At 38.8% G+C, this 17,154-nt stretch overlaps 1 protein-coding gene across 1 annotated transcript in view; it reads right to left on the bottom strand.

The window, feature by feature from the left end:
* Positions 1-2,620: 2,620 nt before the first annotated feature.
* IRS2 (insulin receptor substrate 2) overlaps positions 2,621-17,154 on the bottom strand; it is a 30,580-nt gene continuing 16,046 nt past the window's right edge. Inside the window, exon 2 of the mRNA XM_084497589.1 lies at positions 2,621-5,043. Coding sequence (XP_084353715.1) covers positions 5,039-5,043 — 5 coding nt within the window. The 3' untranslated portion in view covers positions 2,621-5,038. The remainder of the gene's footprint in view (positions 5,044-17,154) is intronic.

Genomic DNA, 17,154 nt, shown 5'->3' with positions numbered 1-17,154 from the left:
GGGAAATAATAACTGTACTGTTGGATACACCCACATTTTCAGACAAGATCCCTTCTTAATGAGAAGGAAAACTACTTTTAGAAGCAGCAGCATAAATTTCAAAGGTTGACACAGTATAGTATTTTAATGTTAATTCCTGTCAAATGTGGGAGTTTTACCAGTCCATCTGCAGTGAGCATGATTACAAGTAGGAGAATCCTGTTCCTTTATCTAGATCCAATGTTATTCACATTAATGGATGTTTCAAGGTGTGTCTAATTCCATCCTCTGCCTCCTCCACTTACAATATGTAAACACAGCCTGATGTTTATTTCTTCTACCTTGTGTAAGAGCTAGTATTTTGGCAGTAGGGCTCATCATCTTCTAGACATACCTTCTACATTCACTTTAGCACTTACTGATGCATTTTGTGATTATGTGTGTTACTCACTTTCAGCAGGGGGGATAAGAAGATGTGAAGATAACCTGTGAAGAAATACCAAGGATCAAGTAAACATTTCAAAAACTTTTGAAAGCCACACATTCAACATGTGACACAGTGTTGCCTAATGATTTGAAAAAAAATATGAGGCTCATATGTAGCAATGTTATGTGTCATATTCATCCCACAGGCCAGTTATCCCATCCCTGTTTTAAACAGTATAAAACATATGTTTAGTCTGATATATAAACACATAATAACAACAACAACAAAACAACAGGGATCTGTATTTTCAGAAGTGGATGGTGATACTTTCCAACCCTGTTATTTTGGTAGGCTGTTGGGATACTTCAAAGAAGCCTGTTTTCAGGAGTCAGTTCCAACTAAACGTCACAAATTGTACCCTTAAATAAGAAATGCCTATCATCAAGTTAAATATTTAGGGCTCCTAGAAAGCCAGTCACCCATTCATTAAACATAACTTCTGTTTGCATACCCTTTCAGAGACTCCTGTCACCCAGAAAAAGTCAGGAGCAAAGGTGGCTCTCAGTGTATCTTGATGTCTGTGCGAGAGCTAACTGAGGTTCCTCAAGATGGAAAGCTGTCTGGGAATGAGTGAAGAAGTGCTAATACACTGAAAGGTTTGGTAGATTGTTTTCCTCCAAGAGAGCAGGAAGGTTTGCATCTTTGGCCAAGTCTATTCACTTTGTGCTATTCAGTAATGGCTCTTCAAAGAGCAAGAGGCTGAACTGCATTTCCTCACTCACAATAATCACAAATGAGTACAGAATTCATACAGCTGATACCTGAACCTTTCCTTCTTTCCTATGAACAGGAGAAGTGGAACAGTAGGGACACATGTTGAAGAAGGCAGCTTGCTTGATGAGAGTTTGTTATTTAAAGGCTGTTGCATGGTGATGCCTTTCATAGTACTGTCCAGCAGAGAAGATGACACTTGTGGGCAGTTGTGTTTCTCCAGAGCTATGTTGTAGACTTAAGCAATTGCTATTTCTCTTGAAGGGTGTAGGTACTGTAAGATCCACAAGGTTCCCCCATTCTGTCTTCTCTAGCTAAGCCTACAGCTGAGGCAGTCGTGACAGATAACAAGGGACTAAATGTTCTCTCTTGGGCAGCACACACATTATCAGTGATTTATGTCTGCATTCTGTGACTTATATGGACACTCCAGCAGCCACAGGATGATTTTACCGCAGCAACAGACAGCATTGCTCTTTCCATTCGAGCCACTTACAGAGAAAGAACCTGAGCTTGCCACAGCGAGCCAGGGTTTTTGTCCTTTTGAAACAAGGTTGTATTAATATGGTCCTCCAATTATGCCCCAAATGCAAGGTAACCATGAAAACACTAGCCCATTTAGTGGTAGATGTTGCCATATATGTTACATATGTATTATGTTATATATAACATTGAGTGAATTTCATTTCAACTCACTTTAAACATGGTGCATTGCGAGACGATGTCTTCTCTGTGTGATCAACAAGGTGTGTCATTCAGACACTCCTCAGTTTAAATGAAGGAGATCTCAGCTGTGAAAGAGAGATCAGGCTTTTTATCAGTCTACCATCATCCACTGTCACTACAATCCTTGTCATGAGTCAATGACCATCACATCACCGGGCATTTACGTGAATGCAAGGAACAATGAAAAAGAATTGCAAGTTAAGGAACCCTCCTACTGACCAAGAGCAAATTTGGCTACAGTGACCCCATGGCATCCCTGACTGTGCCCCAAAGAACACAAGCTAGCAGATGAAGATACCTGCACAGCGCATTGGGCTCCTCCTATTCACCTTGTACCGGTGTGACTATATGGTAAGTATAGGGCAAGCGTGTTCCCTCTAAATAAACTGCCAGAGAGACTCGCTTAGTCATCTGTTGGGATGAGAGCTTTCTAAACTGGAATTAGAAATATAAACTTTGCCTTTATAACACAGATTCCTTTATTACTAAGAAAAACAAATTAAAATGGTTTCATGAATTTTCAAGTTTTGTATGTGTTAAAAGTAAGTAAGCATGTGCAGAGCAGTAAGATTTACTCAGAGAAGGTGTTTTTCACTTTAAAAGAGAAAAAATATTATATAAACAGCCTCCCTGCCCCCCCCCAAAAAAACCACCACCACCAACAACAACAACAAAAAAACAACACTCCTAGCAAAAAAAGGCACACAAATACTTTACTTCTTTCATAAATAATGTATTTTATTGCATATGGCTATTAAGGAGAGCATCCATGATCAATACAGACTAAATACAATACACTACTCTAGTTCCATTTATTCTGGTCTCCAGCAGCATCACATTTATCCTTATATACAGCGTGTACATTGGAAGACACAGCAAGATAAGTTAAGTCTCTTGTCATATCACAATAGCAAGAAATATATTTAACATCTTGATATCCAGAAACAATACGTACCCAAAAAGAAAACACTGCTTAATAACTGTTAAGGTTATATAGCAAAAAATATTTTAAATTTAAGGTAAGTCAGGCAAAATGTACAAAGACCCAATATACATTGTGAAGTTTTAGCAAACATAACATTTATACATTTTGGTTCCATTCTGTAAACTAAATTAAGAATGTAAGTATTGCATATGCCTTTGCGAAATATACAGGATAGAGAAGAATTGACTATATTGTCAAGTTTTTGTTTTGAAGTTGCTGTATGCGTTTTAGCCATTTATTTTAGTGGCATGAGTTCCTAATCAGTACAGAGGGCTCCTTCAAAATAGAAGTTCAAAATTTTGTATTCAGCAGGTACCACGCTCAGTGCTATAGGGAGGTTCAGACAGAAAATGTCAACAACGGTATTTGCTTTTTCAGTTCCAGAATTGAACAAGCAGCATTTTAGCATGTTTTCGAACCATTTATAGTATTATTATTATTGGAAAAAAAACACAACTCAGATAGATTAGATATTTAAATTGATTTTAGATCTAATATTGTATTAACCTATGCATTGCTGTGATTTAAGACCCCCAAAATTATACTGAAAAATAAACGTGTTTCAAGGGGTAGGGAAGGAATTAGTTTACATTCATCTTTGTCTTGTAATACAATCCTCAGTTCTAAAAATTCAGCATGTAAGCAGGAAGATCACACTGTCATTCATTTGTAAGACATCGACTCTCGTCTTCCTCAGAAAAAAAAAAAATCCAAAATGATAATGCATTGTTAATAGTGATGTACAGGTCCCACCTAGCACAATGATTTTCAGAAAAATAAGTCTCACATAACTCAAATAACTTAGTAATACTTACATGTCTATCAGAGCAGGCACTGGGGAGGTACCATTAAAACGTATATGAACTCTTCAACAAATTTATCAAAGGAGAAACAAGGTGGCATGACATTCTGCTAGTCTGGAGCATCAGCTGTGTATGACATGTGTGACCACAGCCGCCAAGTCACTTGTATTTTCAGACTGCTTGAAACGTGATGCACAAGTAGTCTTGAAAATAACTCTGGATAAGCGACTGTAATGTTTCTTCTTTCCCTGTAATAATGCCTGTAAGCTGCAGTGATGCTTTTCTGGTAGAAGGCAAATATTAGGACTTCCTAGATGGCAAAATAATACTGTGTTAATATTAGCGCTCAAACCTGTCCGATACCCACTATCAGCCCTGCATTCCTAGCATGCCTACGTAGATTTTTGGTTACAAGAAACGCAGCTAAGAACAGGGTTAAACTGACAAAAGTGAGCTTGTAGATAGGAGAAAAGGCTTTTGCAATCTGAAGTACCTACATCAACACCTACATAGAGAGGATTAAACAAGTTGTCAAAGGTAAAGAGAGATACCCCCAATACAGTTTGATGTTTTTAACTCAATGTCACTTCAGTTACACATTTTTATTTTTCAACTACTCTAAATCCTCCGTCCAAGTCCGATCCACAGAGTTTCATCCCGTCTTAGACTTTCCAGTGCCCTCACCAGGCTCCGTCTGAGAAGCAAGCTCTGCAGCTGGCGGTGGAGAAGCAGGCAGCAGCTGTATGCGTTACAAGTTCAGTAAGGCTGGCGACCGCTCTTGAGAGAGACTCAGCATAGAGATAAAGGAGGTCCTGTCGTACACCAAACACCGCAAATCCGGCTTTACTTTGAACTGAGGTAGGTAGTACTGTGATAGGCTTGAAATTATGCCAGTAAATACCAGATCTGACTGCTTCAGCAGGTGCCACAGAATCCCCTAATATGCCAAAGGATAAACACAGTTTGTCTTTGCAGAAAAAGGAAATGAAGGCATTGGCCATTAGTTAAAGAGGCTGGCAGAAAAGTTCCTACTGCCTAAAGAACATCTCCAACTCCTGCCAAAACAGCAGCAAAACGATAGTGTAGATGCCATTGACAGGACGTGAGTTGGGCAGGTTGCTTTCCCTTCCTCGCTGATCCGCTGTACGGTTTAGTCCACAACAGTTCGAAAGTTAAGTAAGCGTCCAGACCAACAATGACAACAACAAAAAGTAAACCTTAAGCAGCTTCAGTTAAAAAACAAACAACAACAACAAAACAAAACGAAACAAAAAACCATGTATGCTGAGCAGCTTCTTTGAATGTTGTACTCTGTTGTTTGAGGTCATGGTGATAAAACTAACTCCTTCACTCTGAAAAGAAAAACGAAAGAGAGTCAATAACAGCTGCAACAAAAATCATATTGATGATTAATACAACACAAAATACTATATAGAGATCATTCAGAAGGGGGTTTCATGGAAAATAAGGGTACGTAATAACTGCTTTTCTATTTACATACATCGTAAGGCATTATGGAGGCAACAAAAGGAGCTCTTTCCAATCCCATGCCATGTTCCAGACTTCCCTGCTGCAGCTCCTCAAACTAGCAAAACACAGGAGGCAGTACTGGCTAGAAAACACGCCATGAAATCCCCCCAGTTCAAGTTGTGACCCTCACTGTTTTGTTTCAATTGTAAGAAAAAGGTGTTGCAGAAAGTAGGTACAAATTCATGTGTTGTTTTTTTTTTTTTTAATTGTCTGGTTGTTATCAAAAGCTGTCCAGTTCCAGACATTAAAAACAAGAGTTTCTTGAGACTGTTTTAACTTTAGGGAAAGAGTCTTCCAAAAAAGTAAGAAAGGCCCTTGTCCTAATCTAGTTGTTTGATTTACTATTATTCTGTAAGTAAAAGAAAATGAATTTGTTGGCAAATGGATGGAACCTTCTTCAGATTACTGCCTACAGGGCTGCTTTAAATATTGAAAGTGAATTACGCAGTAACATAGAAATTGATTATGAAGTGACCCATCCTATTTTAAAGAACCCAGCTGACTCCCCTCTTTTTTTACTGCTGAGAATGAATGGATAAGATATGCCACCGCCATAAATAGATTTCATATTGATTGACTCACAACATTAAGGTCATTCGTTAACATGGTCATTAAAAATCAAATTTCCTCAATTTGTTGTTTATTGATAGTTTTCCAGTTTGCTAAGATTTTTATAAAGCAGCAATGTAAAAACAATAGTGATCAAAACACCAAGACTGTAAATTTTATATGAAAAAACACTGACACCTCATTTTGAAAGGTGCTAAGTGGTATAGCCCGATACAATCCCAGGCTGCAACACTACATTCCTCTAAGTACCATTAATGTTATCTAGTCTATCTTGTTGTTTAAAACAATTTCGTTGTTGTATGTTGCTGTACCCAAGTTTACAAGTTAGACGAAAACTCTAGCTTGAAGACATATGTCAAAAGTTTTTTTCAGAAGCTGAAGCTTCTGGGATTTTCACTCTGGGAACTAACATTGTTACCTAGAAAAGCTGTAGTACTTCAATTTCGACTGTATGTATAGAGACAGTATTTGCTTTGGGACCACTATGAATTATATATGACCCCTGGATGTCAAAGTGCTTATCTGTGCAAGTTTCACTCCACACAAGCTTCTAATAAGCCAATACAAAGGCTTTTCTTCAAGTCTATACAAAAAACACAGGTTGACATATCTTGGCACATATGTGAGAATTACTAAATTGCTATTGAATTGCTCAGAGCTAAGGTTTACTTAAGGAATAAGTACTGTCGAAGTCAATCGGAGCTGCTGTATGATCAGTTACTTAGGATGTTACTTAGGATTTAGTTTACTGACACAGCCTGAGATGAATTAATAGCTTGCCAAGACCAAAAAGAAACTATCTCATTGCCCACAACCACTGCCATTTATTTGGTACCACTTTTCTGATCTGACACTAAGTCAATTCTAGCCATTCAAACTTCAGAAGAAGAGCTTTTTTTTTTTTTTTTTTTACCCATCCCCAAACTAATAACCTGAATTGACTTATGATACAATTAAGGAAGCCCCAAAATTGCCAGTGGGACAGAATTAGAAGTAGTACTCAGATACATAGGATGAAATAGGAGCTGAGGGAGTAGGAGGGAAGCTGATGTGGAAAGAGGACATGGAAAGCCTGGAAGAACAGCAAAGTTTGTCATTTTTGTTGGTTGTGAGCTGTAAATACAGCTGCTACGGATACTGAAGATCCCATAAAATGAAACCATATCCTAGAGGGTTTTGTGAACTTTGAATCTGGAGTTGGGAACCAAAAGAAAGTAACTGGCCTGGCAGTCCTCATCTATTCCAGCGAGACTATGAAGGAGAACAAGGGCAGCATGGGTGGCTCTCAGGAGGGAGCAGAGATCCCTTGTTTGAGGAAGAGTTGCCTAGCAATCCTCTTTGTTCCGACTTTTATTCGGGGAAGCAGGATGCATGCACATCACAGAATCATTTAGGTTAGAAAAAACCTCTAAGATTATCTGGTCAAACCTTTAAGCACTTACATGTATGCCTACATTTAAAGATATGCACTGATTCTGTGCAATGGCTTTCCTTCTCCAAGTGGAAACCAACAGAACAGCTAAGTTTAGGTTACCATTGCATCAGAGCGATAGCTAAAGCCCAATATTTTTATTTTATTTTTTAAATAGATAAATTTAAAAATAATTTATTCAGATAGGGAAATCAGAGAAGGAGACTTTTGTACATGCAAATACAGCTGGCAAAAATGTTTTGAGAAGTATGTCTGCTTAGGGTGGCCACCAGGAAGGATTGATCGTTAGCTACTGAGTAAATCTGTGATTGCTCTTAATTGCTCTTGCAGTACAACAGGTGCTTTCCAGACAGAATTGAATTGGAGCAGGTGGGGTGGTTTGTGTTAGAGCACTCCCAAACTTGGTTCACGGGGCTTTACATGGATATTTACATCAATATCACTATCATTATTGCTATTATTGATTTATTTTACTTCAGCCATTAATATATTCTACTTATTTCAAGTCCCAGGTCAACATTGCTCTTAAAGTCATCTATCACGCAAGCCAAACCAGTGCGCATCACCTTTACGCTAGGACTAAGCAGAACTCCCAAATGACATGAATATATTATTTGATAATCTTATTCCCCCTGGGTACACACAAATCACAATACAAAGAGCAGCACTGTTTCAGTGCTGAAGTTCCCTCTTGGTTTTGAGTTTTGTCACGAAAAACCTCCACGCTAGCTGCTGGGTTTCCACAACTACCTCATGTCAGCTGATTACACCAGTGCTTCCTGGGGAATAAATCAGATAATAAACACACACAAAAATTGCTCGGAAGTGACCAAATGCTCAATGGTTTGCTAAATACACTGTGAAGAGAATACAGTGGTTAATCGATTAAAGATCTCATCTTCTTATTAATTTTCAAAGTTAGTAACCGATTAGCAAAATTTTTCTTAATCCCTAAAAATAATTCTCTTTTGCTAACAAGCATAAAAGACAGAAACCGCTACTCGTGTGGCTCGTGGCACAACACGGTGCTGGTTATTCATCATCAGTCAATTTATTCAAGTGGCAGGGCAACCATCAGAGCGGATAAAGCACGGGGCTGAGAGCCCCCAGCGCTGCTGCGGGCTTGTGCCCTGACTCCAGGCAAATGGCTCCCTGGCTTTGTCCCTTTGTCTCCCCTCCCCACATTGCCTGCCAAATCAATTAAGGCTCTGATCCTGCTAACTAACTTTTCCTGGAAGAGCAATCCTATTGATATAACTGAATCCCAAGGTTAACAACGGGGACGTTTGCAGGCTTCGGGCCAAGCACAGCCCAAGGACCTGGATCCCACCTGCAAAATAAATGGCAGGAGCCAAATCCTGACCTAGCTGTGACTCTCATTAAGCAACTTAAGGAGCAATATACTTAATAAAAAGCACAGAGGTAACCCTGCTAAAGATAACACAGCTCTTGTGTTTAGCTGTGGGTCTCCACCAGTAATTCCAGGGAATTCAGTGAGAATGCTCCTACCAAATAAAGCAGAGCTTGGCCATCGTCACAAGGAAACATTTCCATTGGAGCTTAAACATTTGCCTTAACAGCACTTCACAGGAAAACATGAAGTAGTACGCTCTATCAATTTACGAAGTCCAAGAATAATAGCAATTCAAAGTGAAATGTCTCCAGATTTGATGTGAAAAACAAGTTAAACCATGAAATTAAAAGGCACATTATAAGTACTTTTTTTTAAAACAAGTCATGGTTGATCATATTTGGAGACATGGTGCCCCAAGTAACTACCCCCTTTTGGTAAAAAAGTCCGCTAAGGAACAGTACATGATGTTATTTGGATATGCTTTTGTTGTTTTGTGCATTTATAAGAGCGAGTATTGGGTCAGTACTGATTATTCATGACTGATAACGAAAACTACTGAATTTCTTTCAGGTAGTAAAGCAAGGATGCTGTGGCCACAGTCATCTCTATTAACATGAGCTTTGTAGTACTCCTCTCTCTTCAGTCAAATAGTTAAAAATCATTACACTTTGAATTGCATTATGATAAACATGGAGAAATATTATCTTCTAAGGTGGGAAACGGAACACTAGGTTGCCTGGAAAAAGATGCTACATGTCAGCAGTTGCGAATACTGTTTGTTTCCCCTAGCATACGCACAAAAGGCTGACATGTTCATCTGATCTACGGACAAATCCCCACAATTAATTTATTTTGAGTGTCAACTTTTATCCAAAGGTACTAATAAAATCAAAGGCATCTGTATTTGATGCCATCTATTTACATGGATAGCAAATATTTTACCTGCAATCTTTCACTAGCAGATGAGTCCAGAGTTGAAGTGCAGATGACAATGGGTGCTACGCTTAGTTGATTTCAGAATTTGATGTAATTTGTGTTTCATATCATTTTGTCAAGGTTTTTATAGATTTTGTAATATGAATAACTAAAACATTAAAATGCAATTATGTGGAAAATAAAGGATTAAACTTACAAATGCCATTATAATGAATTTATAGCTAAAGTGCTGGTCCAGAAACACATTTCCCATATAAATTATAATAAAAATAGGCACTTCAAATTTAAAATGAAGAAACTAGACACGCTCATTTTTCCAGGATTAATTTAATACATTAGCAATCATACCTCTTAATTTCAGAGCTACAGCCACTGTACACTATTAAACAAGTTTGTATAGATGTGATTTAATCCCATGATTAGGGAAAAAAAAAATAGACAAAAAACTCAACATAGTACTATCTGAAATTTGTCCAATTACCCTTCTCTTGCTGTATAGCAAGTTGGCTGTTTAAAAATGTTAAATGAAATTAAGCAAAAATCAAGCTTCTTTCTCTTAGCAGGCAAAAAAAAGAAAAAAAGATGTCTAGTCCTTTTGGCCTTCCACTGGGAGTTTGTAAGAGGGACAGCAACACATACAAAGAAGCAGATGTGGCAACTATATAGGAAATGTGCTACTGAAAAGATTAGTCTATGGCGGGCAGCCAAAGAGCCACTCTGCAGTTCACAAGTAGAGGATTTAGCCATCATGGAAAAAGGAGTCATCTTCTTGGTTGATGGCCATTACCATGCAACTGTAATTGCCTCCCACCTTACAAACCATCAAATCATTCCTTTAGCATCGTGGATGCAAAAACAAAACGCTGGAAATGTAGCCTCAATTAGCCTGTTGGCTTGAATTTTTACAGCTCCTTTGGTCATGTCAATGAGAGAGAGCAGCTCTTCCCAGGGAAAGATTGATGGCAATGAGCAAATTCTAGTAACACCTCTTTGCATATATAGTGAGACGGGAAGTTTCTTATTAGAGACAGTCTTTGCAAAACAACGTGCTCACTTTACAAGTGATGAAGGGCGAGGGAGGAAGGGATTGGTGACTAATACAGCGAACTACATGCCATCCCCATCTTCAGAGACGCAACAAAACCACGTATATTTGCATGTCTACCCCTTTGAGCGTACATTAGGTAACAGTCATCTCAGCACACTTCTAGCATCCCCAGCGTGTACCTCTACATCTCTGACCCACTCACCCTATAAGGAGGTAGGATGACTAAACTCTGGATAGTCAAAGGAAAGAAACAGGCACTTCTAAGCAACAACTCATCTGCCCTATTTCACACAAGGTTCAGATGAATAACAGTAATGAAAAATCTCCAAGTCTGTGAGGTGTACAACTTTGTATTCCTCTCAGGAGCACAGACCAAATCACCTTACACATCTTTACAGCTGCTGAAAGTTTGCTCTGCTTGCAATTCAAAGGTATATGTGTCCCTCCTCTAACACTTAGCAATAGCCATTAGCAAGGGCAACAATGACAAGAAAGAAGACCTCCTGTAACTAGAGCTTGATATTCTCACACAACCATGACTGAAATGCCATCAGTATTGGTAGACTTAGTTCAGGAAGGTTACAATGAAAAAGAAAGCATAATTGGACTTCAGATTAGATCCATAAGCAAGAACCTAACTGACATTTTGGACACCAATGGCCAGTACCAAAAACTGATGGCTTCTTCTAAGCCACTGGGTTACCTCCGTACATGTGACTAAACGTACAATGGTAGAGTGCACTCAAAGAGATGAAAAGCATGCCTCTCCTCTCTCGCTTGGGAGAAAAAGCAATCTTTTCCAGTGATTAAATTGAAGAATTATTCATATTAAATATTTAAATATTCATGGGAACAGGAATAAGGACTCATGTAAGTTGTGGGAAGTCATGTTCACTCTCTCTTTCCACTAGAACAGATATCTAATTATTCCATGAAAACAGCTTCAGTAAGAAAGAATGAGAGCACTCTACCGAAGAATATATGGCTAAGATGTGCTAGGGACTAGGGCATTGGGGAAAATAATTGACTTTTTTTTCAGCTAGAAAGGTACTGGATGCAGGTCAGTACTGGGTGAGTGCTCTAGCCACTTAAGCATTGTGGCTAGGGGAAGAGAAATACTTCTTCCAGGCACTCTTTGAAAGATTGATCCCTTCCTTCATCATTGACAAAAGGGCTTAGGCACCTAGAATGAAGAGGTTTCAGATTTACGAAGTCTGTATGGAGACTGGAACACTCCTCCACCCTAGAGGAAGACATTTATCTTCCTGAGAGTGCCATGTTTTAAAAGACAAAGCTCTCTTCAGCTTTCACAATCAACTGCCTGCTTTGCAAATAGAAACAACCTCCCCAAAACCATGAATTGAAATGGGCAATACAACACAACTCCTGCACCTAGCCTCCCTTCATGGAAACTTTCAGTACCTGTAGTCTGGAGTTTCACATGTCAACTACAGGGTGTGAGAAGAATGATATCCTTTTGTTTGTTCACAACCTGCCACATGTTAATTTAATGGCTCCAATAAACCTGGAGTTTTAGTTCCCATGTACTAAAGAGTCCCATATACCATCCATCCCATGGTGTCTTTACTTCATATATTGAGACATGAAACAAGTAGAACTGCAATTCACCCATATGGGTGTTTCCTGCACACAACAGAAAGGCTCAAAAACAGTGCCCCAAAATTTCTATACAGTCCTGCAAAACTGGGATGAAAAGTTCTACATGGCTGACAAACACTTTCTTCAGGATTTTTAGGAGAAGAAAACCTATGCTGCATGTTACATGAAAAAAATTCTAATGCTTTGATCGAAAATAAATTATACAGTGTACACAGACTGGGGGAGAGGATGGGAAAAGAAATTCCCTATGAGAAGAGAAAAAAGTATCCACAGATGTCCAGTGCTGAGCTCACTACTTTATTTTGCCCATTTACTGTCTGCTTTTTAGAAAAAAAAAAAAAAAAAAAAAGTGGAGCAGAAGTAGTATTCTCTTTTTACATGATTTCCTAATGGATTCTCAATATTTGACACACAGAGAGCTCCTATAACTTATTGTGTGTTCAACCATGCTTCTCCCAGTAGGTCTATGCAAAAGTATTTTTTTCCTTTTTTTTTTTTTTTTGGTCATTTGTCTATGAGTTTAAAGAGCTTTTTTAGTTTGTTTGTTTTTCCCATGAAACCAGCGTAGAATCCTTCCTTCAAACTAAAAGAATGAGCTACTGTTTTAGGGAATGCTGCTTTGAAAAAAAAGTAGGAAGTTTGCTTTCTCAATTTCTTATCTTCTGAAATATCATTACTGAGAATCATTAAATACCCACATAATTCCATTCAGCTATTAATCTTATTGTATATAATATTACTCCTATTCTTTTAAGAGTATGTCTCTAGTAGCCCAGAGTTGTTAATACAGTAGCACAAACCAGGTTAAGCACTGAACCTTTTTCCACCTAATTCCACCTAAACAATAATTCAAGCACCTATATACAGAAGTTTGGATAAAAAAAGTAACATATTTCCATTATCCGAAGTCTCCTTATTTTAAAGGCTTTTTTTTTATTCTGCAAACTTTGTGGGGTTTGTATTTATGTTGTGCTTAGAAACCTCTATTAATGGAGCCTATAGTGCTAGGCACTGCACATGCACAAAGGCACGATATATTTCTCTACTAATCACAGGAAATTATCTGAATAGATGTGTGATTATGGCTTTTTATTGAATGTATTGCTCCTGTTAGTAATGAAATATTTGTGCTATCAACATATAAAAGAGGAACTGAAAAGAAAACTCTCGTAAAAAGTGCTTGGGAGTACTGTGAAAAGAATTCAAAAGACTAAATTTGTGAGAAAAAGACACAAACAAAATGTAATGAAAAGGTAAACTTCACTTGTGACAGATCTCAGTACTTTGCTTGTGGCAGCCCGCCACCAGTGATGGCCAGATTCAATATGCTATCAGGGACACGACAACACGGACGTGAGGGAAATACATATTCCTGTGAATGAGCCTTTACATTTTTCAAGCCTCTGAAATATTTCTGCAGGAAAATGATTTCTGGCTGTCTGAAGCACAAGCTTAGTTTATTGCTGGTCAATAACTTTTTAAGATCTATTTCTGTGCATTACAATATTATGGTTGCTATTTTATAATCTGTGCATCTTACTGTGTTCAGCTACACTCCTTACCACTGCAGCACCTGTTAAGCACAGTCTACACAACACCAAATTAAAATTTATAAACTCAGTCTCAGATTTACGTTGACAAAAAGCAGCCACAATTTAATATACTGAGAAATGTCAGTGCCTACACCTGAAACAAGGCAGAGGAACTTGCCTGACAGCCCTCAAGTCCTGAGCTTAAGGAAGACAACTACCAAGCAGGGAACCCACTGCACTGCTCAGGGACTCCCTCTCTGCCCCCATGGCTGGGTTTTCCCCCAGATGGGTATCAGGAGGCAGGATGGGGGTTGGCAGATGATGCAAACCTGTTTTTTTGTTGTTTTTATTTTTGACCATTAACATGGGATTTGGGAGACAGATCCTGCCCAGAACCAAAACAATCCAATTTAAGCAAATACTTCATAATACCCCCACAGAGAATGATCAAAGCATCTCACCTTTTTCCCAAGTACACATAGGGGCTATGATCGTATTTCAGGAGAGTGTTTATAGAAGGTAGGTAGCCCTAGCTACCTTGTTAAAGGCAACAAACCAAGCTCTCATTAACATCCTTGGACCGTAGGCTTGCAACCAATACCTACACCTGGGAGAGTGGTTACTATCTTAAAGTCAGAAATTAAGTGGGGTGCCAGTCCCCGTTGATTTCAATACCTTCATCCTTTAGATTTCTTATTTACAAACTTGTATGCTCTCCCTTGGATCAACAGCATTTCTGAGAAATGCTAGAAAAAAATAAGTCATTTTTATGTTCATTTATAAAGCAAATGTTTAAAACAAACAGGGGAACCTGTAACTTCCTTTACAACGTGTTGTTCTGAAGTTAATCTCTAGATGAATTAGCATTTACTTCTGAAGCTGATATGGATCGTATTGCATACGGAAGTGAGTATTACGGTACAAGGTGAAGGGAGAGGATGTATGTTTGTCACATGGGCATCATAAATGCCATCCACGTATCACACCTGGAGGCTAGCTGCTACTCTGTTCACAAGCAGAGGCAAAGAGCTCAGTAAACTGTTTAGAGAAGCAATTCTTGTTTACAATTTATCTTCTGAGAACACCAGTTTAAAAACTGGAAGCTGGTCATAAAATAACTCGCGATAGCAGCAAGTATATAGAATAATATCCTCCTCTTACTCCTATTTTCCTTTCTCACCCCCAAAACACAGATTATACTGAATAAATGAGATTGTTCCCAGCTCTACTGCATGTACCTTGAGTCTTTCCTAGGAATTTCCTGCAGGTGTAAAGTGAAGCAAGCGCACGTTCATTAGCTCAGCAAGACCAAACAGATGCAGAAGCTTCACTTTGGAGAAGGGTAGCTAAAGAAGGTGAATGCAAAATGCCAAGTTTCATCTGCCCTAAGGAACAACTAGGAATGAGACAGGTGATGAATCTCAGCTTAGAAAACAGCACGTATTTGGCTGTTTTTCTGCAGTGAGACCTGCAGTACAAAACGTTACTTCCCTCAAGAAAAGAACATTTGTTTAAATACAAGAAATACTATGCCCTCAAAGCACAGTGTGCTTTCACAGCACTCTTCTCCAAACTTCACGGACTTAAAGTGAAGACAAAAAATTGGTATCAATCATGTCCAATATTGCTAACTCCAGAGCACGATGCACTCTCTTGTGATTACAAAAGCTCTCAGTACACATTTGTACAAACAAAGCTGTACTTGACTGCTTCAAGAGTTCTGTTTTTTTCCTCATCTCACAGGTGCTCTCACACATGCATCTTTGCCTTCTTTTGTTTAATGGCTCACCTGATTTGTTGCTGTGTAAATATGTTTATAAGCAACCATTGATGCTTAATTTCCTTAGAAATGTTCACCACTACCTCAGACAGCATTTTGAAAAATACTTTCTACTTAGAACAATATATCTGATATAACTGATACTGGCATCTTTTTGAAATTGCTAGGACTCTTCCAATAAAGCAAACAGATTAAAAAAAAAAAAAAAAAAAACACAAACAAAACAAACATCTTTGTCACTTCAGACGTGACACCTGAGAGTTTGGCTCTAGTCCCACCAGTGTCTAGCAGAGAATTCCCCTAGACTTCAGGGGGAATTTCCAGTACGAAAAGACCTGCACGTATTTACTGCCACCATCCCAGCTTTCTGAAGCTGTTTAGGACATCTCAAGCAGGTGTTGTGAACACTGCAGGATGTCACATTCAGGAACTACAGCTAGGATGCTGTGCAGTACATGAGACTTCATATAAACTAAGATGTTGTAGTAATACTCTGAAAAACAAAAAAGGAATTGCAGAAGAAATACTTTGCAAATTACAAGTATTTTCCCTAACATGCCTGCAGCTTTAAAGCACAAGTTTGCTTCCAAGTTTTAAGGAGGTGAAATCATTGCATATTTCATGTATTGTAATTGAGATCAGCAAATACACTGAAAAGTGTTCAGTGAATATTGCAGCAGGTGCATAGCTAGAGAATATGCAAATCCCTTTCAATTTCACATTTACTGACCATGCACAATACACCATAAACTATCACAGAGAGAACAGGCCAGGCCAGGAAGGAATGCTTCGCTATAGCAGTTGATACACATATAAATACCAGTCTTGTTTTCAAGTCATTTTGTTTAAAAGAGCCCCTAACACAGCATGTTTGACCTCACCAAATCGCAACCCTCTACTAGATGTCCCATTTATGCTAAGTATGCAGGCTCCCTCCATAGTCAGGGAACACAAAAGGCCTGTATCAGCCATGAAGAGTGGCTTTGACCTGCCTCTTCAATACTTTACAGGCACCTATATCTTTCCAGTGACTATCTATGCAAGTTAGATCCTCATCTTTAGAGGACTGTTTCATTATGCTCCTAATAAGGAACAAACGAGGTGTTTACAGGTGGGGCCAAATCCTCTTAGATCTACATACAGTGAAAAAACAATGGCTAGATGAAAGAAAGCACCATATATATAGAAACCTAAAAGAGGATACTGACACTAGGACCTACTGGAGACACTCACACTGGAAACTTACAACACTGGTGGAACTGAGCAGCTTCGTTCAGAACACCTGTACTAAGGTCCCCTAAGATTTTACCACAGAAATAGAGAACTACGGAAAGGTTTGGGTTGGAAGGGACCTTAAAGATCACTCAGTTCCACCCCCTGCCATGGGCAGGGACACCTCCCACCAGACCAGGTTGCCCAAAGCCCCATCCAGCCTGGCCTTGAGCACCTCCAGGGATGGGGCAGCCACAGCTTCTCTGGGCAACCTGCTCCAGTGCCTCACTACCACCGTCATGAAGAACATGAAGTCCTGTGGTCATCCTGTGGCCTCAGAAAAAGATATTTCTGCCTATTAATTATACTCTTTTGTCCATCTGACCAAAACAAGAGCCCAGCACATCTAAACCCCACAAAACTTGTTAGGAAAATATGGCTTAATTGCC

This window comes from Aythya ferina, assembly GCF_964211825.1.
Source record: "Aythya ferina genome assembly, chromosome: 1".
Lineage (NCBI taxonomy): Eukaryota > Metazoa > Chordata > Aves > Anseriformes > Anatidae > Aythya > Aythya ferina.
This window is presented reverse-complemented; position numbering and strand designations above follow the sequence as displayed.